A 22,786-nucleotide genomic window follows, 5' to 3' on the forward strand; every position below is an offset into this window, starting at 1 on the left:
GAGGAGGAGGAGGAGAAGAAGAAGAAGAAGAAGAAGAAGAAGAAGAAGAAGAAGAAGAAGAAGAAGAAGAAGAAGAAGAAGAAGAAGAAGAAGCAGCAGCAGCAGCAGCAGCAGCAGAAGCAGAAGAAGAAGCGGCGGCAGCGGCGGCGGCGGCGGCCGCGGTGGCGTCCGCGGCAGCAGAGGAGGAGGGAAAAAGGAAAGAAGAAGAAAGAAGGAGAAGGAGAAGAAGGAGGAAGAGGAAGAGGAAGAGGAGGAGGAGGAGGAGAGGGAGAGAGATAATATTTTCTGATGTCCTTGTCAGCAATTTGAAAACATGGGGGCTGGCCGGGCACGGTGGCTCACGCCTGTGATCCCAGCACTTTGGGAGCCCGAGGCAGGTGGATCACGAGGTCAGGAGATCGAGACCATCCTGGCTAACAGGGTGACACCCCGTCTCTACTAAAAACACAAAAAAATGCCAGGCGAGGTGGCGGGTGCCTGTAGTCCCAGCTACTCAGGAGGCTGAGGCAGGAGAATGGCATGAACCCAGGAGGCGGAGCTTGCAGTGAGCCGAGATGTGCCACTGCACTCCAGCCTGGGCAACAGAGCAGACTCCGTCTCAAAAAAAAAAAAAAAAAAAAAAAAAGAAAAAAAAGAAAAAAAAGAAAAAGAAAATTTGGGGGCTGCCTGATACTTAGGTTAGGTGGAATCCTCGTTGGTTGAATATGCTTTCCCAGAGTAATGACTATGAATGAAGGACAACCTAGAGGAGAATCTTTTGTTTTGAACCTTAGGGACTATTTTTTAAATCAGTTTCACTCCTGGCACAGTGAGGGAACAAGTTATAGGACTAGGTTCCTTTTCTTACCAAAAAATCTCCAATATATATATAAATCAGAAAAAAAATGGCAATAACAATAAAACTCACAAAATAAGTTTCCAGGAAAGAAAAGGCCATATCATAAACTTTTAAAACTTGAAAACCATTTTAAATGTCATTTAACAAAAAGTTATTTTAAAGTCCAAAGGAGATTAGTTTATCCTCAAGAAACCACTGGAGACAGCAGTTCAGATCAGAGGTGTGGCCAATTCTAACACGGGGGAGGGAGATCCTTCCCAATGATTGGTAAGGATCCAAAGACTAAAAAACACTTGACTCCCCCGCGTGCAGTGGCTCACACCTGTAATCCCAGCACTCTGGGAGGGCCGAGGCGGGTGGATCACGAGGTCAGGTGTTCAATACCAGCCTGGCCAAGATGGTGAAACCCCATCTCTACTAAAAATACAGAAGTTAGCCAGGCAAGGTGGCGGGTGCCTGTAATCACATCTACTTGGGAGGCTGAAGCAGGAGAATCGCTTGAACCTGGGAGGTGGAGGTTGCAGTGAGCTGAGATCGCGCCACTGCACTCCTGAGGTGTGAGTTTTTGAGGCAGAGTGAGACTCTGCCTCAAAAACAAACAAACAAAACCACTTCGCTCTTTGACCATTTCTTCTAGCCTTGCTTCCATGCTGCATTCGTTAACATGTTTCCATTATAGTTTTATCAATAGATCAGTGTATTACATTGAAAAGCATTGTTGAAAAGCTGCTACTTTGGGAGTATTTGTGGGAGGGATGGTGGAAGAGACTGGCCCACTGCTCCTGCCTCTTCCATTTCAGTCACCCAAAAGCACTAAAACCTTTACACCTGGAAGAACTGTCCAGCAGGCAGAGCTTACTAAGGATAGAATGGGTACCACAGTAGTGCTGAGCTTCCTGGACTAGGATGTAATCATATAGGGGCTTGGATGACTACATGGAGAAATGATGTGCCAGGGATTCTGGGGCCAAGCAGTGCTTAGGCCCATCCCGGAGGGTCTCTCATGATGTTACAGCAATGATTCTGTGAGTCTGATGCATGGTGCACCCGGTTTGAGTCTCAGTACTTCAGATTGGGATGAGATCAGCATGTTACTTTCAAAGAAGGCTTCCAAGGGAGCCAACTGAATGGCAAGGACCTGGACAGGCAATGATTGCTTAAACCAACCCTGCATCCCTACAGCATCACCAAGCTGAGGAGGTGGAATCTCTGAGGGGCAAGATATGCAAGATATCTTTGTGTCTGAGGGTGATGTCTCCTAGGGAGTGGGTTTGATGAAGTTTGGGTTGGGTCTCAATCCAGCTCTGCCATATCTTAGATGGGAAAGCCTGGGCCAAGTTACTTCAGCTCCCTGAGCCTCAGTTTTCTCATTAGTCAACGGGAGCTCTACTTACTTCGCAGGGTTTCTTGAAGTTTACACAGGAGTTATAAAGCATCTAGTCCAGGATCTGGCACCCTGCAGTGGTCCAGTAAGTGATCTTTTATTTCATTCCTCCCTTTCAATCTCCTGTGTCAGGATATCTGTCGTTTCTCCCCTCTGGGCCTGTTTCTCTGGGTCGTTGGTGCCGGAGCTGCCTCGGGAGCTGACTTGGCAACCCTACGCTCAGAGCAGACTTCCCCAGCTGCACACGGTGGGAGGCGCCTGGGCAAGATTTGGGAGCTCGCCAATGCAGACAGGTATTTCCAGTCCTGCTAGAGAAGCAATGGGTGGAGGTGGAAATGGGGATGGGGGAGGAGATCGGATGAGCCCGGAACCTGGGTGGATCCCCTGGGAGGAGGGCGGGGAGTCATGCTCCCCTCCTGGTGCTCCTGCCCCCAGGCTCAGATTTCAACCCTTGCTGCCGCCTCTGTGGCGCGCCCGTTCAGGGAGCAGAGAGGGTCGCCGAAAGAAGGACGGCAAGAGGCCAGCTCCCGCAGCCCTGGAGCGCTGGCCGGAGCCGGCGGCCCCTGTTGCCGGCGGCGGGAAGCGACCCACCGGCCTTTCCACGCTTGGCTGTGCAGAGGTCCACGAGGGGGCGACCTGAGCCCACGTGCCGCCGAACCCTTCCCTCCTGAAACTACAACTCCCAGGCCGCTCAGGGGTCCCGCCCGCCTCAACGCGCCTCTGGCGGCTCCAATTGGCCGCCGCGGGAGGGGGATTGGCGGTCTCCAGGGCGACAGGAGGCGCTCGGGGCGTCCGAGGCGGGGAGGCGGGTCCGCCCCCTATTGTGTAGCGGCGAGAGTGGAGCAGAGCGGTGCGGAGCAGGTGAGGGAGGGGGCGTACTGGGGGTATAGAAGTGGGGGTGCTGGCGGGGGCATGGAGAGTAGTGCGGAGTTATGGGGGACAGGAGAAAGCGGGGAGTTCTAGAGAGAAGTGGAATTCGTTGGGGGAGCAGAACTAGGGGAGTTCTGGGGAGTGAAGTGGAATTCTTGGCGGGTGGGTGGGGGTTCCCGGAGAACTGCAAGAGTTCTGGAGGCAATGTGGGGGAGTTCTTGGTGGGTTCTAAGAGAAAGGAGGAGTTCCAGGGGACCGTAGAATGCGAGGGAGAAAGGAATTGTTGGGGGTGGGGTATCAGAATTGTATTGTGAGCTGAGGCAGGAGAATCCCAGGGAGGAGAATTCTCGGCAGGAGAGGATGGGGAGAAGTGGCTGGGGGGCGGGGAGACCAGAAGGGAGTTCCTTGTAGCGCAGGGGGCCTGCTGCAATTGGAGATCTGGTGCCAGAAGCTGGAATTGGGGGGGGACTGTGCATAGTAGCGATAACTGGAAAGGGAATAATGGGAGGATGAGGGAGTGGTGTGTGAGGAGACTAGAAGGGTGAGGAAATAGTGGAGGCAGGGGAAGTTGGAAAGATATTAGGAGACTCGGAGGAATTCTAGGGATACCTAGTTACTCGGGGTCTTGGAAAACAGCCAGGAGAGAACTAGGGGATTCCTATATACTTGGAAAAAGGTTTTTCAGGGAAGTATGGGAGAGCTGCCTGGAGGCAGTGGGAAACAGGGGGCTTTGTTGCTAGTGAATTGCCAGAAGTTAGACGGTGCAGGATCATTATGTAGAGGAAAGGATCAGACTCTGTGGAGGATGTCTTATAGTCTATCCTGAACTTTGTGGCCAAGAGTGGGTTGGAGGCCTCAGAGCAGAGTCCGCTTGGCTGCACCGGGCCCTGGCATGGACCCTCTGGCTCTCTGAGACTGCCCTAGGATCTGTGGGGCTGTCAGGAGCTCCTACCCTCCATGCCCCAGGGCTCATTTTGTACACTTCAGGGACTCACAGGCTTTTTTTGGACCATGCCTGGGGTTGGGGAAGAGAGAGCCTGACAAACCTCGCCACCCCGAAGATATTGGAGAGGAGTGAGTGGGAGGGATTTGGGTGAGGTCCTTCGGTGGTGGTGCCTGGCAGTGGGAGGGCTGCTTGGCAGTATCATGAGGAAGTTGTGCCAGCTGCCAGCCCCAGGACCTGTCCAGACCTGGAGGATGCTGCCTGGGCCCCCCATACCGGCAGGTGGGGGAGGCAGCTCCTCCTCTCCCAAGTGCCTCACTCATTGCCAAAGCAGTGTAGGGAGACTGAATGGAGAAAGGCCTTGGGTCCCCAGCTTCCAGAGTTTTTCATAGAAGCCGGGGAAATAGGACAAGGGATTGTATGGGGGTGTCCTGGGGACCACTTTCTGAGGGTTAAGGGCCCTGGATTTGCCCTTGACTGGCTCTCTGCCTCTGAACAGAGATCCTCAGGGCCCTTATTTGTCACAGTGAGGTGAAGGTGACAGCACTGGTTCCATCTTGCTGCTATACCTTGTAAGCATCAAGAGTAAGGAAAGAAGCAAGAGAAGGCTGGGCCGTGAAAGTCTTGATCTACCATACTTCCTTCAAAAATCTTTTTCCAAGTATATAAGGAACCCCAGTTCTCTTCTGGCTTAGTTTTTCAAGACTCTCAGAAAGCAGGCGTCCCCAGAATCCTTCCGCATTTCCTAAGACCTTCCCAGCTCTCCCAACCTCCCCTATTTCCTCACCTTTCTGGTCTCTGCATTCAGCACTCACCATTCTCCCAGTACTCCTACTCCTGCTCTTACTCCTCAGGGCTTCAAGATTCCCCCCTTCCCCCTACCCCCCACTTACTTACGCTCCTCCCTCCTTTCTCTTCCCAGTGCCTTTCTCTAATGGTGGGGTTTCTTCTGGGCTCCAGTATTGGCCAACTCTGCATGTTGCCTTGCACTTTGCATTTAGATCTGGTGGTTCTCCGGAGAGCAGCTTCCTCGGGTGTTACATGAGCCAAGCCCTCACTGTACAGATGAGTGAGAGCTGAAACCTGTTCCCTGAGCTGATCAGAAGGACATCCCTTGGCCCCTCCATCTGGGCCCCTGTGGATAGGAGGGGCTGGGCGAGCAGGCCAGCTGGGCTATGGTGTGGTGCCTCGGCCTGGCCGTCCTCAGCCTGGTTATCAGCCAGGGGGCTGACGGTAAGCTCGACTCCTGGGCTCAAGAACACCCTGTTAGCCTTGGGGTGGGTATGGGGGTGTTCCTCAAGGGTTCCTCTTTGAGCATGTGAGGGCCGGGGAGGAATAGGGCTGGTTCTGGAGAAGCTGAACTGGGGGTTTCTCCAGTCACCCAAAGTCCTAAGGTGCCTACAGAGATACTGATGGCACCTCCCCTCCCAGCACTGACCCTGGCCCCCCGTTGTGCCCTCATGCCACCCATCATGCAGGTCGAGGGAAGCCTGAGGTGGTATCGGTGGTGGGCCGGGCTGGGGAGAGTGTGGTGCTGGGCTGTGACCTGCTGCCCCCGGCCGGCCGGCCCCCCCTGCATGTCATCGAGTGGCTGCGCTTTGGATTCCTGCTTCCCATCTTCATCCAGTTCGGCCTCTACTCTCCCAGAATTGACCCTGATTACGTGGGTAAGAGTTCTCCTCAGGTGGGAGGTAGGCAGGTATCAGCAAGAAAGGTGGACTGGGTAGAGTTGGGCAAGGCCTCCTGTGAACTGCTCTGTCCCTGCCCTGATCTCATCTCCAGCCCTGCTGCCTTAACTCTGCTTAACAAGCATGGTTGTGCTCCCAAGCAGTGTTAATTCATTGAAAGATTCATTCATTTACACACACACACACACACTCACACTCACTATTATAGCTGTGCTATTTAGGACTCCACGTGGTCTGTTCCAAAGGAGATCCTGTAGCCCTATTCCAAGTATCCATTCTAATTTTGTAACTGCTTTTTCTAGATCTCATCATGAAACCTCCCAGACTTCATCCTGATCTGTAGTCTCCCCATTTGGCCCTACCTTGGTCCTGGCTCTACTACCTGCTCACTCCTCTGCCCTCTCCCTCTTCCCCATCACCTTAAATGCTAGCTCAGGGATTCAAGTCTTCTAGGGAATGGGCTGATGGGGCAGCAGGATGGGTGCGGCTGTGACCTCTCTGCTTTTCCAGGGGCACTCAGCCTGCTTCTGAGTAGAGAAGCACAGGTGTACGGAGAGGGTGGCTGGGGAGGGCCCAGGTTCCCCAAAGGTCAGTGACTGAATGGGGCTGGCCTGGGTTGCTGCTTTAGGTGGCACCTGTTGGGACTTAAAATCGTGTGTAGCCTCCCTGGGCGCCTTCTGCTGCACCCCAGCTGGCTCCCTAGAATGGCTACAATGGCTCTGCTTCCTCCTAATCCCGGATGGAGCCTTAATCTAAGCGGTTTAGTGCCAGGTCTCAGAGGGCAGTGTGCAGGAGGCCCTGAGGACGGGTCTGGGCTAGGGCTGAGAGAGAGTCTTGTTGCCTCCTCTTCAGAGAGGGGAGACCCAGGAAAGGCCACCTGGGAGGATTTTGATGGGGAGACCCTCACCTTTTCCCTCTTTAGTTTGAATCTTGAGGGAAACCCTGGGATTGGCTGAGCCTTGCCACAGGGCGGGCTGAGCGGAGAGGGGAGGAGGTGCAGGCAGGTGATGCAGAAGGGAAGTTTATTTTCAAACTGGGGGCAGTTATTGGCAAACAGCCTGGTGGGAGTGTATGTGTCTACACAAGCCCTGTGGGAATGGATGAAAGCGGGCCCCAATTAGCACCAGTGGAGAAAAAAACGGCTGTACCCACCAGCCCTCCCTCCCTGCCTCCGCCTGCCCGGTCCTGGGAGGGGTCTTGGGCTGCCGGGCTGAGGCTGGACAGATTCAAAATGTTGCCTGACTGAGGGCAAGCAAGGGGAGGCGGAAGAGAGAGGGGCTTTTCCTGGGACTCCACCAGGGAGACTTAAAGCTCTTCCTTCTCTCCAGCTTGTGTCCTGCCTTGAGGTCCCTCAGGCCTGAAGCCACTGGATGGTTAGCAACTTTGTCTACCTGTGGGTCTTCCTTCTGTCTGTGCTGTTGCTTGAGTTGCAGGGGCTGTGAGCAGTAGCCTCTGGGACTTACTCTCTACTCCTATCCTTTGTTCACACCCCTACCTCAGTCTGGAGCTCTTGGTCAGGCCCTCTGGCCGAGGGAGTTGAGACCTGAGGGAGACCCCCGAGCCCACTAACCCTTTTACTGCCTCACAGTGTGGAAGGGGCCTCTCAGCCTTTGTGTAGGGGACTCGGAACTGCTGTTGCTAAGCAACAGAAGGTAGAGGTTGCTAAGGACAATGCTCTTCTGTCATAAACCCTCTGGGCAGTGAAGGGGAGATGGGCCAGGGACTGTTGTGGGGCTGGTGGTCTAGAATGTGTGTGGAACCCTGACAGAGACTGTTGGAGGATTAGGGACCACACAGAAGGGAAGGCTTCCCATCTTTGAGGACTCTAGAAGCATCTAGCAGAGGGGACTGGATTTATCAACGAGTGCCATGGAGTGAAAGCAATACAAAACAAGCTACGACTAAAGAGTAGGATTCAGTTAGCTGCCGTGTGTAAAGTGTCCCGGCCTGTGCCCGTACAGTGCCTATGTGGTGTGAACCCATGACCAGGCCTCCGGAAGGAAGGTAAGGCTTAGTCGACACCAGCTTTCCTAAGGTGGATCTTAGACCAACTCATCAAAATGGCGGGATGGACTTTTGTGCTGTATTTCTTGGGATTTTCAAGATGCCCCACATAGCAGAAGGGACGTGCATTTTTTTCTCTGCCCTGAGTTGTTTGATAAAAATCAGTGACCTCATTCTCCACTTAGAACTCCCCTGCTTGCTCTAGTCACCTCCCCTCACCACCTTTTATTCTTAACCCTCTGCCCAGTCACAGCTTCCCAGAAGCCTTCCTTACTCCTCTTGCTTCATAGTGCAATGTCTGGGTGCAGTTAGCACCATTTTTTGAACTTCTTTGTGGATGTGTGGACATGAACTTGCCCATTTAGGTGACTGTGGGTTCCCTGCCTTCCGAGAGCTCAAGAGAGCAGAGACTGTGTCTCCTGTTTTCTTCACACACCCCAGCATACGGGAAGATCTGAAGTCAACAGGCTTCAGCCCTGCAGGTGGAGGGAGGCCTCCAGGAGGTGGGCCCAGGACTCAAGAGGACTCAGGGCTGCCCTGCCGGAGATCTTCCTGTTCTTCTGTAACACTACAGGTCTAGCAGTCCAACTGTCAGAAAAGCTAGGACACGCAGTATGCTTCTTTGGATATTCTCAGTAACATTTGCACTGTTACCCCTTGGCTACCAGCATCTCCCAAGTGAGAATATACCGATTACACCCAGTGCCCTGAACAGCACTTTGTCCTAACACCCGTGTCCATGGAAAGCATGCTGCGTCTGGAGAAAGAAGCCTGGCTTTGTCACTTACTAGCCATGTGATTTTGGAAAGAAACTTAACATTTTAATTCCTTAAGCTACAATAGAATTCTTGGGAGGATTAAATATGGTGACAACGCCTAATATTACATGGCCCGTATTCCACACTCAATCTTCCTTCCCTCTTCTTCCTTCTTTGTGGTGCTAGAAGATCACAATAATGAAAAGTGTCATGTGGGACATAGAAGAGGTTGCAGTCTGGGGTCTGCAGGGTTCAGCAGCCAGGCAGATTAGCCTTCTTGAGGAATCCTGACAGTAGGTAGAAGGGTATGATTATGTTAAATATTTACCCGCTAGGCCTAGTCTTATCTCCCGGGTGGGGATTTCAACACCTAGCCCTTTAAGCAGGTCCACCCATCCTAGAGAATCCACACCCTGGAACTCATTCTAAGTACAAAAAGACTCTTGCCTAAGATCACAAAGCCTGCCTCAACTTGATCCTTCTTTTCTCTTCTTTCTGAAATAGATCACTCTAGAGGTAGAATGGAAGCAAATTGCAGGGGCTGAGCACATTCACAGCTTCGGAATTTCTAGTATTAGGAAGAGCTGGGGTGGACGCTATGCAAAGGGACTTGGAGCAACATTTGCATACAACATAAGATTAAGAAAATGCAGCCAGGCACAGTGACTCACAGCTTAATCCCAGCACTTTGGGAGGCTGAGGCAGGAGGATCCCTTAAGGCCAAGAGTTTGAAACTAGCCTGGGCAACATAGCAAGACCCCTGTCTTCAAAAGTTAAACAATTAGCCAGGCATGATGACACTTGCCTGTAAACAAGCTACTTGAGAGGCTGAGGCAGAAGGATCACTTGAGCCCAGGAGTTCGAGGCTGCAGTGAGCTACAATCAAACCACTGCCCTCCAGCCTGGGCAACAGAGTGAGACCCTGTCTCTAAAAAAAAAAAAAGAAAGTTCCATTTGTTCACAGCGGAGGTCAAGGTGGGGATGAGCAATGTGATGTAGAGGGGAGGAGGCTGGAGGCAGGGAGACCTGCAAGTAGGCGGTTGGAGAAACCCAGGTGAGACATGCCACACGTGTAAAGGTGAGGACAGCAGAGAAGGGGAAATGTTTAGGAGGTAGGATTTGAAAAACCTAATGAGCAAGTAGATACGGGAGGTAATTGAGGAATCTAGGAGATGCCAGGTTCCTGATAAGGTAACTTGGTGTGTGGTGGTGCTGTTCACTGATGCAGGGAGAGAAAAGGAAGATAATGTGTGATCAGTTTAGGGCTAGGGCCAAGACTTGAGTGCAGCTTTCTGATTTCAAATCTAGACCTCATTTATTTGTTCAACAACTTTTATTTGAGCATCCAGTGATACCAGGCACCATGCTACATGCCTTCCCTACGTTATTTCTCTCCTCCACCCCACCTTAATTTTGTTTCTCTTCTTTTTACAGATGAGGTAAGAGAGGTTAAGTAACTTGCCCAAAAGAGTACACAGTCGAGCTGGACTCATGCCTAGGTCTATCTGGCTCCCAAGTGTGTGCCTGTATCACGAGGCTACACTGCCAGGGACCCATGAAGCCGTTTGGGGTGCACAATTGCATCCAGGGAGGGTGCTGAGGGCTTGGGTAGGCACCCTTGGTCTGAGCCTGGCAGTGTGGTGTGGATGCTGACTAAGAGCGGGGTTGAGGTGTCTGGTTGTGCTGTGGTTGTGTGGCTTTGTGGAACTGTATGTGGTCAGCCCGCTGGGGCCTGAGTGCCCCGGGGCATGGAAAGGATGGGGCGAGGAGGCTGCTGACTTTGCTGCTTGCTGGGCTGGACTCTGGCCACCCTAAGGCGCTTAGGCTGCTGATAATAGCCCTGAGGGATTAGGGGCTTTGGCAGGCGGGGTCTGGGTTCCCCTGCTAGGGCCTCAAACACTGCTGAGGTTTTCAGGGAAACAATGCTCTATCAGGAGTACTCCCAGGAGCTCACACCTTCCCCTACAAAAAAAGCCCAGATCCTGTAAGAGTCCAGAGGAGACTACGTGCTGGCTCTTCACCTCCTTCCCCAACAGTCCTGGACGCCGAGTGCAGTTCAGGGGGAAGGTTTTGTCCACCTGCTGTCCCCTTGGTTTCTCTTTGTGTAGACAGGGTCCCAGCTGTTGAACGGCAAGAGCGGTCAGAGGGGCTGAATGGAGGGACCTGTCCTGAATGACCCCAACCCCATCTGCATCTCTGTGGACCTCACACTCTCAGAGTAATTGGGAGAGACTGAGCCTGTTCTTACCTCTAAGAATTACCAGTGTGACCAGGGGATTGGGGCTTCCATGGGGTTCCTTCAGCACCCTTGATTCAGGGCTCCTCCCCCAGGACGAGTCCGGCTGCAGAAGGGGGCCTCTCTCCAGATTGAGGGTCTCCGGGTGGAAGACCAGGGCTGGTACGAGTGCCGCGTGTTCTTCCTGGACCAGCACATCCCTGAAGACGATTTTGCTAACGGCTCCTGGGTGCATCTGACAGTCAATTGTATGAGGCTGCGGGGCAGGTGGTGGAGAAGGACAGGGAGGAGGAGGATGGGGACCTCTGGCTGGTGGGAGAAAGGGGAAGAGGGAGTTCTATTTCTATCCCACAAACAACTCTGATGCCCCACCCTTCCTGAGAGTCCTTGTTTGCTCACTTAGTAGTTGCATCTCACCCCTCCCCCATACTCCTGCCCTTTTCAGTTCTTCAAATATAAATCCAATCAGTCTTCTAGGCTCTGTGTCAGGAACTCCCTCTTTCTCTTCCCTCCTGCTTCCCTGGCCAGGGAAGTGGGTGGGAGAGAGGGGGCTCTTGGGCCCTGAGTGAAACACAGCTTACATACACATAGCACTTTGTGTTTTCAAAATACCTTTTCACCCAGGCCCTTATTATTTCTGTCTCACTCCTAAGTAGGAACGAGGTCATAATCATTCCCACTGCATAGGTGAGGCTGGGTCATGCCACTGATTAGTGGCAGAGCAGAGTCTAGGACCCAGCCCTCCTCACTCCCAGAACAGTGCTCCTCCCGAGGGGACGTGGCTCTCCCCGACAGCTCTGGACATCCAGCCTGGGTTCAACCCCAGGCCAGTGTGTGGGGGTGGGTTGATAGAATCCTCACTTGGCCTGGGTGCAGCAGACAGGGTGGCCCCGGGCTGAGCATTCCTATGAGGCGGGGCTGGTGGGTGGGCAGGGCAGCAGGCTGGAGCCCTGAGTCATCTCCCTGGCCCTCGGGCACTGCTCTTTACGCTGACAGCCCCTCTGGGGCCCCGATGCCTGTCTCCCTTGCAGCGCCCCCTCAATTCCAGGAGACACCTCCTGCTGTGTTGGAAGTGCAGGAACTGGAGCCTGTGACCCTGCGTTGTGTGGCCCGTGGCAGCCCCCTGCCTCGTGTGACGTGGAAGCTCCGAGGAAAGGACCTTGGCCAGGGCCAGGGCCAGGGCCAGGGCCAGGTGCAAGTGAGTCCTGGGGGTGGATAGAATGAGCCATATAGAGTGTGAAGGGAAAGTGGGGGCCTGGCAGTGGGGCCAGAAGACAGAGGAGGCAAAGGCCAGGCTGGAAGATGGGCCAGGAGAGGGGGTTGGCATTGTTTGCCCCGAGCCTGGGGTGCTGCCTCCCTCTGCTGGCCAGCCTCGGAAGTGCAGGATCTGAGGCTGGCAGGGGAAAGGACTCTTCCTCACCCACTCCTTCCCTAGGTGCAGAACGGGACACTGCGGATCCGCCGGGTAGAGCGAGGCAGCTCTGGGGTCTACACCTGCCAAGCCTCCAGCACTGAGGGCAGCGCCACCCACGCCACCCAGCTGCTAGTGCTAGGTGCTCTCTGGCGGGAGGGCTGGGCTCCAGGGTTACCTATGCAAGGGGGCTGTGACCTATGGCTGAATTGGTTCACAGCAAGATAGGAAGATCTGGGCCTGAGGGCAGGGCCCGTGGAAGCTGAGGGGGCTCCCAATGCAGGCTGTCGCTCTGAAACCAGCACCTTATTTTTAAAAGGCTCGGTAAGCAGACAAAGCGATCTTAGTGCCTAGTAGTGTGTTATAGTGGAAAGGACATGGGTGCTTGTGTTAGGCTGTGAACCGGCTAACTCCTTGAGTCCCAGTTTCTTCATCTTTATAAAGAGACTCATGTCTACCTCTCAGGTCTGTTACAAGAATTTACTTAGGTCCAGCTGAGCCCAGTCACAGGCACATGGAATTCCTGGCCAAGATCCTTCCTTTAGAAGGGAAACTGAGAAGTAGAAGGCCTGGACTGTGCCTTCATAGAGCCTATTATCTTTGTGGGGAAGTGGGACTAATTGGGGAAACAGGAAAGTGTTGCTGTCCGTGGTACTGTAAGAAAGGCAGTGCCGGGTAATGGTTAAAGTGTCGTCTGTGGCATAAGGAAGCCTAATGGGAATGTTGCCTCTCCTGCTGTCCTTGGGCAATCACCTCACAATCTCTCTGCCTCTGAGCCTTCATTTCTTCATCCATAAAATGGAGACAATTCCCACCGCCAAGCTTTTGGTCAGGATTAAATGAGGTCGTGCAGGTAAAGTGCTTAGCACTCAGTGTCCTGCATGCAGTCAGTGCTCTGTTGTGTCAGCTCGCATCATGACCTCTTCTTACTGACTACTCATGCGGTACCGGCCCAGAGAGGGGAAGAAGTAGTGGAACTGTAGTAGCAGAGGTGCTTTTGCAGGAGGTATGTGGTGTGGCCAGGCCCTTGGGAGGGACATTCCAGACCGGGGGTGCAGGGAGCAAAGGCATGGAGATGGGGGACAGTCAGCTGCCCACACTGACCTGAAAGAGTTCATGAGGGCTGACATGGAAAGATGGCTGGCCAGGTAGGGAGGGTTTGGATCTCAGGGGTCCACACGGCTGGGTTTGAGCTTAGTGTAGTAGGAGCCAGGTGCTGTTGCACGTTCCTGAGCAGATGTGTTCTGTGGCTCAAGGGGCTGTTTCTGTATGAATGGCGATTAGAGTGGCAGCCACAGGGGAGCCTGGAGTCAGGGGCTGCTGCAGCATCTTGAGGTGAGGTATTGGGCACCTGGGTTAGGGTCAGAGACAGAGAAGTAATTCAAGAGGTGACAAGCAGGGATACAAATGGTAAATGAGCAGAGTTAAACTGACTCCCCCAAACACACACACCATTCCTAGGCAGTGGAACCGCATGAATGGGGTTGCTCTTGATGGAACAGAGAGAATTTGGAAAGAGGAATGGGTCTCAGGGAGAGGATGAATTCTTGTTACATGCAGGGGGAAGCTTCTGTTTCCGTTCCCCAAAGCCCGGTAACAACGAGCCTTAGGATTCCAGAGGGCAGAGCTGGGAAGGATTGCAGAGGTGACCTCAGGGTTCTGGGAAGACTGTGGGCTGAGGCCACCTTCCTCCCCTTGTGCACCCCACAGGACCCCCAGTCATCGTGGTGCCCCCCAAGAACTGCACAGTCAATGCTTCCCAGGATGTTTCCTTGGCCTGCCACGCTGAGGCATACCCTGCTAATCTCACCTACAGCTGGTTCCAGGACAACACCAATGTCTTCCATATTAGGTGGGGTCACCCTCATTAGGAGGGTGGAGGTGGGGAATTCACAGTCTCTGAAGAGCCACTTGGCTGGGCAAGGCCTGGACCCCTCCTCACACATGCCACATTGCAGCCGCCTGCAATCCCGGGTGCGGATTCTGGTGGACGGGAGCCTGCGGCTGCAGGCCACCCAGCCTGATGATGCCGGCTGCTACACCTGTGTGCCCAGCAATGGCCTCCTGCATCCACCCTCAGCCTCTGCCTACCTCACTGTGCTCTGTAAGCTCCTGACCCCAGCTTCTCCCACAGCCTGCTCCCTTCCCCTGGGCCAGGCCAAGCCCCTCTCCCCCAACTTGCCACTACTTTCCCCCAGACCCAGCCCAGGTGACAGCTATGCCTCCTGAGACGCCCCTGCCCATAGGCATGCCGGGGGTGATCCGCTGCCCGGTTCGTGCCAACCCCCCACTGCTCTTTGTCAGCTGGACCAAGGATGGAAAGGCCCTGCAGCTGGACAAGGTACAGGCTTGGGACAGTACAGCTTGGTGTTATTCTGCTCAGGACAGCAGGGTGGAGTTAGCTCAGTTTAATTCAATTCTGTGACTGGGGACACACATCTTTTGTGAATTTAATTTGTGTTATGAGACATGTTGCATAGGAGACTACTTAAAACCCCTGAGGAAAAATTTCCATGGTTTAAGGTGGTGGTTTTGTGTCTTCTTTGGGGAAAGAAGAGAGATGATCTCTGGGGAAAATGATGGCAGAGTCAAGAAGCAGAACTGAAGGTTCTTTCATGTGATGATTGGGGAATTGTGTGTCCCGGGGAACACACACTTCTTACCAGGTGCTGTGTGGGATACTGGGTTGGGGGCAGGGGGAAGGAGGCATCCATCCTTCAAGTGGGCACTGCCTGGGCAGAGGACAGCAACACTGTCTGGAAGGCCACGGATGGAGCTCATGCCTTTCTTTTAGGGTGGTTGAGGATAGACCAGCAACAGATTCTGGGACTCTGGTGATGGGCCTCAAAGAGGAGACAGTCATTCCCTTGCAGAAACCAGGGTCAAGAGGCAGGAAGTAGTATAGTGCGTTTATGGAATCATGTGTTATGGAATCATGGATCATCCAATTGGGTGGAAGCTGGAGTGCCTGTAGGGACATGAATGGTGCAGAGAAAGCTGGAAAGACAGGTTGGCATCAAAAGGCAGAACTGTGAATGCCAAGTTACCATTGCCTCATTCCAAGGCAATTGGGATCTTTTGTCTGCAGAGACTATAAATTTTTTGAGGCCTAGTATTGCCATCTTTTCATCGTAGTGTACCTGGGGCTTCTACAACAATAGTACTCAGTATTATCTTTGTTGACTGTTTAAGAAAAAAGTCTGCAGGCAGTTGGAGCTGCTGGAGTTTGTTGAACATTGGTGTGATAGCATCAGAGCTGTGATCAGGGATTGAGCTTATCCAGTGGAATGTAGCAGGAGATACTGGACATAGGAAGAGGGGTTCTGAAGCTGCTGAAATGGCCAGGTGAGAGTTGTGGAGTCTGATTTAGAGAGGACGACATGAAGATGAATGGGCTCATGCCCCGACAAAAGGGACGTCTCAGGATGACTGGCTTAGGATTTCGCTAGGGGGAGTGAGGGAACGTGTGGAGGCAGACTTCAGCAAGGAGGACGGTGGGCCCTTTAATAGAGAAATAGGAGCTGGTGTGGGGTGGAAGACGCTGAACTTCGTTGTGGAGTGCTGGGAAGGGAGCCAGGTGAAGTCCCAGCAGGCAGGAAGCCCCATGTAGCCCAACTCCAGGGGTGGCCATTCACAGTGTATTTTCTGTGAGTGGCACCCCCTGGAGTTGTGCAGTCACAGCCTCACACTATTGGGAGGGGTCCCTCTGTAGGCAGGAGAGAAAGGAAGCGCTGGAGATCGGAGAGGGGTCAGGCCTAGACATGGAGCTGCTGGAGTCCTCTGCATAGCTGTGGGTTTCTCGTCCTGCCCCCTCTCTTGTACTGCCATCCCGGGCTTGTCTCTGCCGAGCTCCTCTCTCTAGCTGTCATCTCCTCTTCCTTCCAGTTCCCTGGCTGGTCCCAGGGCACAGAAGGCTCATTGATCATCGCCCTGGGGAACGAGGATGCCCTGGGAGAATACTCCTGCACCCCCTACAACAGTCTTGGTACCGCCGGGCCCTCCCCTGTGACCCGCGTGCTGCTCAAGGTTAGGCCGGGGGTGGGCGGGGGCCTGTGGTGACAGTGAGTCAGATGGCTGGAGATGGCGCTAAGGCCAGGCTGATGGGGGTGGGGCGGGGCAGACACATGGGGAGGGGTTTCCAAGTCTGTTTCCCATGGTGGCCACGGCAGCAGCTGCCTGATGCCATCCCAGAGGCTTCTGCAGAGGTGGTGCTTGGGAGGTGGGACATCAGTCACACACATCCAAAAGTAAGATATCCTGTCCACCCCAACTCTCACTAACCTTGACTGTGCTGCCTCCCTCTCTGGGGCTCTGGGAGGAAGAATGTTCTGCAGAAGTTTGTACATCACTGAGAGTCCTGCCTAAGCCTGCCAGCCCTTACTATGCCACCATTTCCCTCCAGCCCCTACCCACTGGGGAACAGACACAGAGCCACAGAAGAATTGAGAGATGGAGAGAGAATGAGGTGGAGACAGGCTTGGTGAGTGTTTAGCTAGGGGGAGTGAGAGAGAGTGAGGTGAGACATGGCATGACAGGAACACAGAGAGGGGGAGTAGCCAACCTTAGATGGTGATGTAAGAGAGGGCCCCTCCCAATGCCAGACCTGGCTTGCAGGCTCCCCCGGCTTTTATAGAGCGGCCCAAGGAAGAATATTTCCAAGAAGTAGGGCGGGAGCTGCTCATCCCCTGCTCCGCCCAAGGGGACCCTCCTCCTGTTGTCTCTTGGGCCAAGGTAAGGCTCCTGAGCCCGCTCTGCCTGTACCCGTGCCCACTTCACCCCTGCCTCTTGTGCCCCAGCCATTTTGTGGGAGGGAGGGTATGGGAAGGAGAGGGCTGTCAAGAGGCAGGGTGGGGAGGAACTGGAGCTGCCTGGAGAGATGAGGGGCGCCCTTGGTGAGGGGTGGCTGCGTGTGTCCTCAGGGCTCACCAGTGGTTCTGTAGGTGGGCCGGGGGCTGCAAGGCCAGGCCCAGGTGGACAGCAACAGCAGTCTCATCCTGCGACCATTGACCAAGGAGGCCCACGGGCACTGGGAATGCAGTGCCAGCAATGCTGTGGCCCGAGTGGCCGCCTCCACCAACGTCTACGTGCTGGGTTAGTGGCTGGAGAGATGGCCAGGGGCTGGGAGAAATTACATGGGAATCGTTTTTGGAGGCCCAGAAAGGGGATCATGGGTGTGGGACCCCTGGGATGATGATGGGTGAAGGGCACTGGCCTTGGGGCCCCTGCTACTCTTTACACTCCCTCAGGCCCTGACCACCATTCCTCCATTCCCCCCTGCCCAGGCACTAGCCCTCATGTTGTCACCAATGTGTCCGTGGTGCCTTTGCCTAAGGGTGCCAATGTCTCCTGGGAGCCTGGCTTTGATGGTGGCTATCTGCAGAGATTCAGTGTCTGGTACACGCCACTGTGAGTGACCTGCTCCTGCCATTCCTCTGCGCCAATCTTGCCTCCTTTCCTCTCCTCCTTGAACCTATCTGGCCTTCTGCCCTGTCTTCTGTCCCTCTATCCTTCACCAGTCCTGGCTCTGCTTCCCTGTTTCCAGATTCTGAGTTCAGGGCCAAGGTCCTGAGACCTTGGATGGTTGAGCAGAGAGGAGTTGGTTAGATCTCTGGACCCCAGATCTTCTGGTCTACCTAGCTAACGAGGTACCCCCCCGTGTCCTCATGTCTCCCAGGGCCAAGCGTCCTGACCGAATGCACCATGACTGGGTGTCCTTGGCAGTGCCTGTGGGGGCTGCTCACCTCCTAGTGCCAGGGCTGCAGCCCCACACCCAGTACCAGTTCAGCGTGCTGGCTCAGAACAAGCTGGGGAGTGGTCCCTTCAGCGAAATCGTCTTGTCTGCTCCTGAAGGTGAGAGGCTTGTAGTCCCAGAACAGCAGAGACAAGGATGGAGAAGGGCTGCTAGGAAAGTTAGGATATGGGAGGTTCTGGGTGGGAAGGGGCAGAGGTGCTGGCCAGCTTAGGGTCCAGAGGGGTGTGTGGAAGATGATTTGAGCTTGTCTTCAGGGGCTCTGGGAGAAGAGTTGGGCACTGGGGTCGTGGAAGGCCAGGGGAGGGGCGCTGGGAATCCTTGCTCTGACCTGCCTTTCTGTCCCCTGCAGGGCTTCCTACCACGCCAGCTGCACCCAGGCTTCCTCCAACAGAGATATCCCCTCCCCTGTCCCCTCCACGGGGTCTGGTGGCAGTGAGGACACCCCGGGGGGTACTCCTGCATTGGGATCCCCCAGAGCTGGTCCCTAAGAGACTGGATGGCTACGTCTTGGAAGGACGGCAAGGCTCCCAGGGCTGGGAGGTGCTGGACCCAGCTGTGGCAGGCACAGAAACAGAGCTGCTGGTACCAGGCCTCATCAAGGTATGCGCGAGAGGCAACACAGGGAGCAGCCTCCTAGGGCCTCTCCTGCATCCTTCTCCATTCCCCAAACCCTATCTTCTCATCTTGATTTGAGCTCTTCATCTCCGCATCCTACCTCACCCTTCCGTCCCACCTGCACAGTCTTTCCGCGCACCGCTGGGATGGGCGGTGCTGGGCCCTGACCTCCCTCCTGGCACTCCATCCCCATCGCAGGATGTTCTCTATGAGTTCCGCCTCGTGGCCTTCGCAGGCAGCTACGTCAGCGACCCCAGCAACACGGCCAACGTCTCCACTTCTGGTGAGCACCTGGCGTGAGGGAGGAGCCCCAGGGCTTGCGGGTGGGGGCGGGGGGGTCCGAGTCCACTGACCTTCCCTCGTGGCCCCCTGCCTAGGTCTGGAGGTCTACCCTTCGCGCACGCAGCTGCCGGGTCTCCTGCCCCAGCCTGTGTTGGCCGGCGTGGTGGGCGGGGTCTGCTTCCTAGGCGTGGCCGTCCTCGTGAGCATTCTGGCCGCCTGCCTCATGAACCGGCGCAGGGCTGCCCGCCGCCGCCGCAAGCGCCTCCGCCAAGGTAAGCCCCTCCACCCTCAGCCCTCCTCCTGCGCACTTGGGCCTAGTGCACCGAAAGGCCCCGCCCCTCCTTAAGCCCCTCCTACCTGGGGGAAAATCCTCGCTCCTGTGTGATCCAGGTGCATTCTCTTAGTCCTGCATCGGGTCCTGCCTACGCTTTTCCCACCCGGATGGGGTTGGGCGTTTGGTGTTGGGTGAGAGAGTCTGCGCCTGGAGGGCCTGGTTTTTTGCCTGTGTCACCTATTATTCTCGTGCCCTTCCAGATCCACCTCTTATCTTCTCTCCGACCGGGACATCAGCTGCACCGTAAGTGCCTCCACCTCCTTGGCTTTCTTCTGCTTTTCCATTGTACATGCCAGTATCCTCTGCTTCCTTTTTTGCATCTTTACTAGGGGGATGTTAGGGGTGGGAGAGGAACAAAAGTGGGAGAGGGTAAGAAGGGGTGTGCAGTGGCCCCAGCCTGAGGCCGGTCCAGCATGGCCTGTGCCTTCCCTCCACCCCTTCCACCTTGTTGGTCCTTTCCTCGCTTGTTCTCCCTAGCTCTGCTCTGTTCACCAAACCTCTCAAGGCCTGACGCTGGCTCCTGGGAGGGGGACCTGCCCCTACCACAGACCCTGATCTCCTGTCCTTCCCCAGCTCTGCTCTGGGCTCAGGCAGTCCTGACAGCGTGGCGAAGCTGAAGCTCCAGGGTTCCCCAGTTCCCAGCCTGCGCCAGAGTCTGCTCTGGGGGGATCCTGCTGGAACTCCCAGCCCCCACCCAGATCCTCCGCCTAGCCGGGGACCCTTACCCCTGGAGCCCATTTGCCGGGGCCCAGATGGGCGCTTTGTGATGGGGCCCACTGTGGCGGCCCCCCAGGAAAGGTCAGGCCCGGAGCAGGCAGAACCTCGGACTCCAGCCCAGTGTCTCGCCCGGTCCTTTGACTGTAGCAGCAGCAGCCCCAGTGGGGCGCCCCAGCCCCTCTGCATTGAAGACATCAGCCCTGTGGCGCCCCCTCCAGCAGCTCCACCCAGTCCCTTGCCAGGTCCTGGACCCCTACTCCAGTACCTGAGCCTGCCCTTCTTCCGAGAGATGAATGTGGATGGGGACTGGCCCCCTCTTGAGGAGCCCAGCCCTGCTACACCCCCAGATTACATGGATACCCGGCGCTGCCCCACCTCATCTTTCCTTCGTCCTCCAGACACCCCTCCTGTGTGCCCCAGGGAATCACTTCCTGGGACTGTGGTAGGGGCTGGGGCCACTGCAGAACCCCCTTACACAGCCCTGGCTGACTGGACACTGAGGGAGCGGCTGCTGCCAGGCCTTCTCCCTGCTGCCCCTCGAGGCAGCCTCACCAGCCAGAGCAGCGGGCGAGGCAGCGCTTCGTTCCTGCGGCCCCCCTCCACAGCCCCCTCTGCTGGAGGCAGCTACCTCAGCCCTGCTCCAGGAGACACCAGCAGCTGGGCCAGTGGCCCTGAGAGATGGCCCCGAAGGGAGCATGTGGTGACAGTCAGCAAGAGGTGAGAGCAGTCCCTGCCCATCCCTACCTCTGCCTCAGTCCTGCCACAGACCTCACCCCTCTCCCAATACCCTGTGCCTTCTCTGCTCCACTCCCACCCTGGGAATGGGAAACCTTGTCTCCTTTTAGAAACTTTTGCTGAGGTCCAGGTATTTTTCAGGGGAAACCCATGGCCTAATGTGAGTTTGTGGTCCTTGAATTCAGACTTTTCTGAACAGCTTCTATTCCTCCACCCACACCATATGTTTGTCTTTTTTTACAGGAGGAACACATCTGTGGACGAGAACTATGAGTGGGACTCAGAATTCCCTGGGGACATGGAATTGCTGGAGACGTTGCACCTGGGCTTGGCCAGCTCCCGGCTCAGACCTGAAGCTGAGCCAGAGCTAGGTGTGTGAGCCCCAGGGAAAGGCAGGCATCTCGGCCATGCTGTCCCACATCCCCCCTGCCACCTTAGGACCCATCTATTCCCAGTCAGACCCTGCCTCCCAGGCTCCTCTGCTCTAGACTGTGCCTTGCCCCCTTGGGCCATCTGTACTGGAAGGGCCTAACGAGCTTCACATCTGACCTTTTCATTCAGTGAACCTCAGGGCTTCTTCTCATTGTCCTGCCCGCCTCTTGCAGGTGTGAAGACTCCAGAGGAGGGCTGCCTCCTGAACACTGCCCATGTTACTGGCCCTGAGGCCCGCTGTGCTGCCCTTCGGGAGGAATTCCTGGCCTTCCGCCGCCGCCGAGATGCTACTAGGGCTCGGCTACCAGCCTATCGACAGCCAGTCCCTCACCCCGAACAGGCCACTCTGCTGTGAACACCCCTAATGTGAGGCTGGGAAAAGGCATATGGACCTGCAAAGGAGGCCCCCAACCAGACTGACCTAGCTTCAACCTAGGACACTGCCCCTGCCTGCCCCTTTGGTGCCCAGACCCTGATAGTGGATAGTGAGCCTGGGTCACCTTGGTATGGAATGTATGTGCTGACCCCCTAGGTGAGTCTGGGGATTGGAACAGGGATCTTAGGTCTGCCCCCCCCGTGTGTGTGTGTGTGTGTGTGTGTGTGTGTGAAGTTTTTTACAGGTGAATAAACAAAGTTTGAAAGATGTTTCTGTGTGTTATCCATCTTTGAGAGAGTGCCAGGAGAATCCCTGGACCCTTAAAGAAGAGGAGAATCTTATTGAATGAATGGAGGTGCATTCAGCATTCATTCAAGAAGCATTTATTGAGTGCTTACTGAGGCCAGCTACTAAAGGCCAGCCATTGAAGTAGATACTGAGAAAATAAGGTTCTTGAAGACATGTCTTTGCCCTTGAGTTCTTTCTAGTCAGTGAGGCAGACAAGTAAAGAAATAGTTGCCATATGATGTGATAAGTTCTGTGATAAAGCTATGTGTTGGTTATTGTGGTAGCACAAAGGAAGATGTTGCATTCAAGGCCACAAACATTTAGTGAACGCTAATATCGTGTTCCGGGGCAAATGCCACATATTGGAGGGGAGTCCTCAGGACCCTCACAGATGGTGGTAATAATAATAGTAGTATTCACTATGTGCCAGGCACTGCTCTAAGCCCTATAGGTGGACTGTTTAGTTCTCTACAATTCTATGAATTAGGTAGTACTATTAGCTCTGTTTTATAGACCAGGGAACTGAAGCATAGAATGCTTTAGTAATGTGCACAACAGTCGCACAGCAGGTAAAGGTGGGGAGCCAGTCAAGGAAGGGAAACTATCCTAGGCAGAGGAATAGCCTTTGTAAAGGCACAGAAGAGTGAGAACGCTTGACAATCAGTGGGACTGGAATATAGGGCTGTGTAGGACTTGGGGAGGGAACAGAGAATAGAAAGGTGGGACGGGACTGGATATTGACATTCTGGAATCTCAGGTTCAAGGGAGGACTCTAACATGTGTGAAGAACTCCACCCAGGGTGACTCTGTTCAACTGAAGCCTGAAAGGGTGGGGGGCTTTCTCTATCCCTGAACTGTGCCGTCCTCCACCCTCAGAGACAAAAGAACCCTGGCCAGCCTCCTCCCGCTGAGGGCTCCCTCTGTGATCCCTCCAGGATTTAGGAAGAGATACCAAGTCATAGAAAAGGAGATGAAAGGCAGGCAGAAGTCAGATCTGAACCCTGGGTCCCAACACCCAACACGCCCCTAGGGCCCTGGGCGAAGAGTGACCTCACTGTTAGTCCCTGCCCAGGCTTGAAGTAAGAGATGAGCAAGATCACGTGGGGGTGCTGTCCCGGCCTGC

At 54.8% G+C, this 22,786-nt stretch overlaps 1 protein-coding gene and 2 long non-coding RNA genes across 14 annotated transcripts in view; 1 reads left to right on the top strand and 2 right to left on the bottom strand.

Annotated features, from left to right (window-relative positions):
* LOC105498157 (uncharacterized) overlaps positions 1 to 2,950 on the bottom strand; it is a 34,915-nt gene extending 31,965 nt beyond the window's left edge. Inside the window, exons 1-2 of one of the 2 annotated variants that reach the window (XR_011615660.1) lie at positions 2,814 to 2,950; positions 2,233 to 2,530 (exon numbers count right to left, since the gene is read on the bottom strand). This is a non-coding gene — a long non-coding RNA (uncharacterized lncRNA). The remainder of the gene's footprint in view (positions 1 to 2,232; positions 2,531 to 2,813) is intronic. The other variant, XR_011615658.1, reaches the window with a different exon arrangement.
* On the top strand, positions 1,451 to 21,667 carry LOC105498158 (immunoglobulin superfamily member 9). Of its 11 annotated transcripts, XM_071082711.1 has the most exons (23): positions 3,131 to 4,166; positions 4,535 to 4,607; positions 5,037 to 5,268; positions 5,514 to 5,702; positions 10,817 to 10,969; positions 11,753 to 11,919; positions 12,157 to 12,274; positions 13,843 to 13,984; positions 14,091 to 14,236; positions 14,331 to 14,473; positions 16,018 to 16,158; positions 16,535 to 16,612; positions 16,747 to 16,863; positions 17,073 to 17,223; positions 17,415 to 17,538; positions 17,807 to 17,982; positions 18,234 to 18,484; positions 18,626 to 18,782; positions 18,877 to 19,053; positions 19,316 to 19,358; positions 19,689 to 20,549; positions 20,811 to 20,938; positions 21,173 to 21,660. In XM_071082711.1, exons 3-23 carry the CDS (start codon positions 5,211 to 5,213, stop codon positions 21,352 to 21,354), a joined length of 3,702 nt encoding a protein of 1,233 aa, XP_070938812.1. In that variant the 5' UTR covers positions 3,131 to 4,166; positions 4,535 to 4,607; positions 5,037 to 5,210; the 3' UTR covers positions 21,355 to 21,660. The 11 variants fall into 11 exon arrangements, with proteins under 11 accessions (XP_070938822.1, XP_070938802.1, XP_070938821.1 ...); XM_071082721.1 differs by lacking the exons at positions 3,131 to 4,166; positions 4,535 to 4,607 and adding an exon at positions 1,451 to 3,083 and having other exon boundaries at positions 14,379 to 14,473; positions 21,173 to 21,667; XM_071082701.1 differs by lacking the exons at positions 3,131 to 4,166; positions 4,535 to 4,607 and adding an exon at positions 1,451 to 3,083.
* Positions 10,957 to 19,814, bottom strand: LOC139359583 (uncharacterized). Its single transcript, XR_011615661.1, has 3 exons — positions 19,139 to 19,814; positions 13,237 to 13,483; positions 10,957 to 11,030 (listed from the first exon to the last, which is right to left on the bottom strand). It is a non-coding gene; the product is annotated as an uncharacterized lncRNA (long non-coding RNA).
* Positions 21,668 to 22,786: the final 1,119 nt, after the last annotated feature.

The sequence above is a fragment of the Macaca nemestrina genome, chromosome 1 (genome assembly GCF_043159975.1).
Source record: "Macaca nemestrina isolate mMacNem1 chromosome 1, mMacNem.hap1, whole genome shotgun sequence".
Classification (NCBI taxonomy): Eukaryota; Metazoa; Chordata; class Mammalia; order Primates; family Cercopithecidae; genus Macaca; species Macaca nemestrina.

What these genes read in the sequence shown, in the direction of transcription:
- LOC105498158 (XM_071082701.1), top strand. Translation starts at nt 5,211, where the DNA reads ATGGTGTGGTGCCTCGGCCTGGCCGTCCTCAGCCTGGTTATCAGCCAG. An exon ending in AATTGACCCTGATTACGTGG is followed by an intron (nt 5,703 to 10,816) that starts GTAAGAGTTCTC and finishes CTCCTCCCCCAG; the next exon opens with GACGAGTCCGGCTGCAGAAG. An exon ending in AGGGCCAGGGCCAGGTGCAA is followed by an intron (nt 11,920 to 12,156) that starts GTGAGTCCTGGG and finishes CTCCTTCCCTAG; the next exon opens with GTGCAGAACGGGACACTGCG.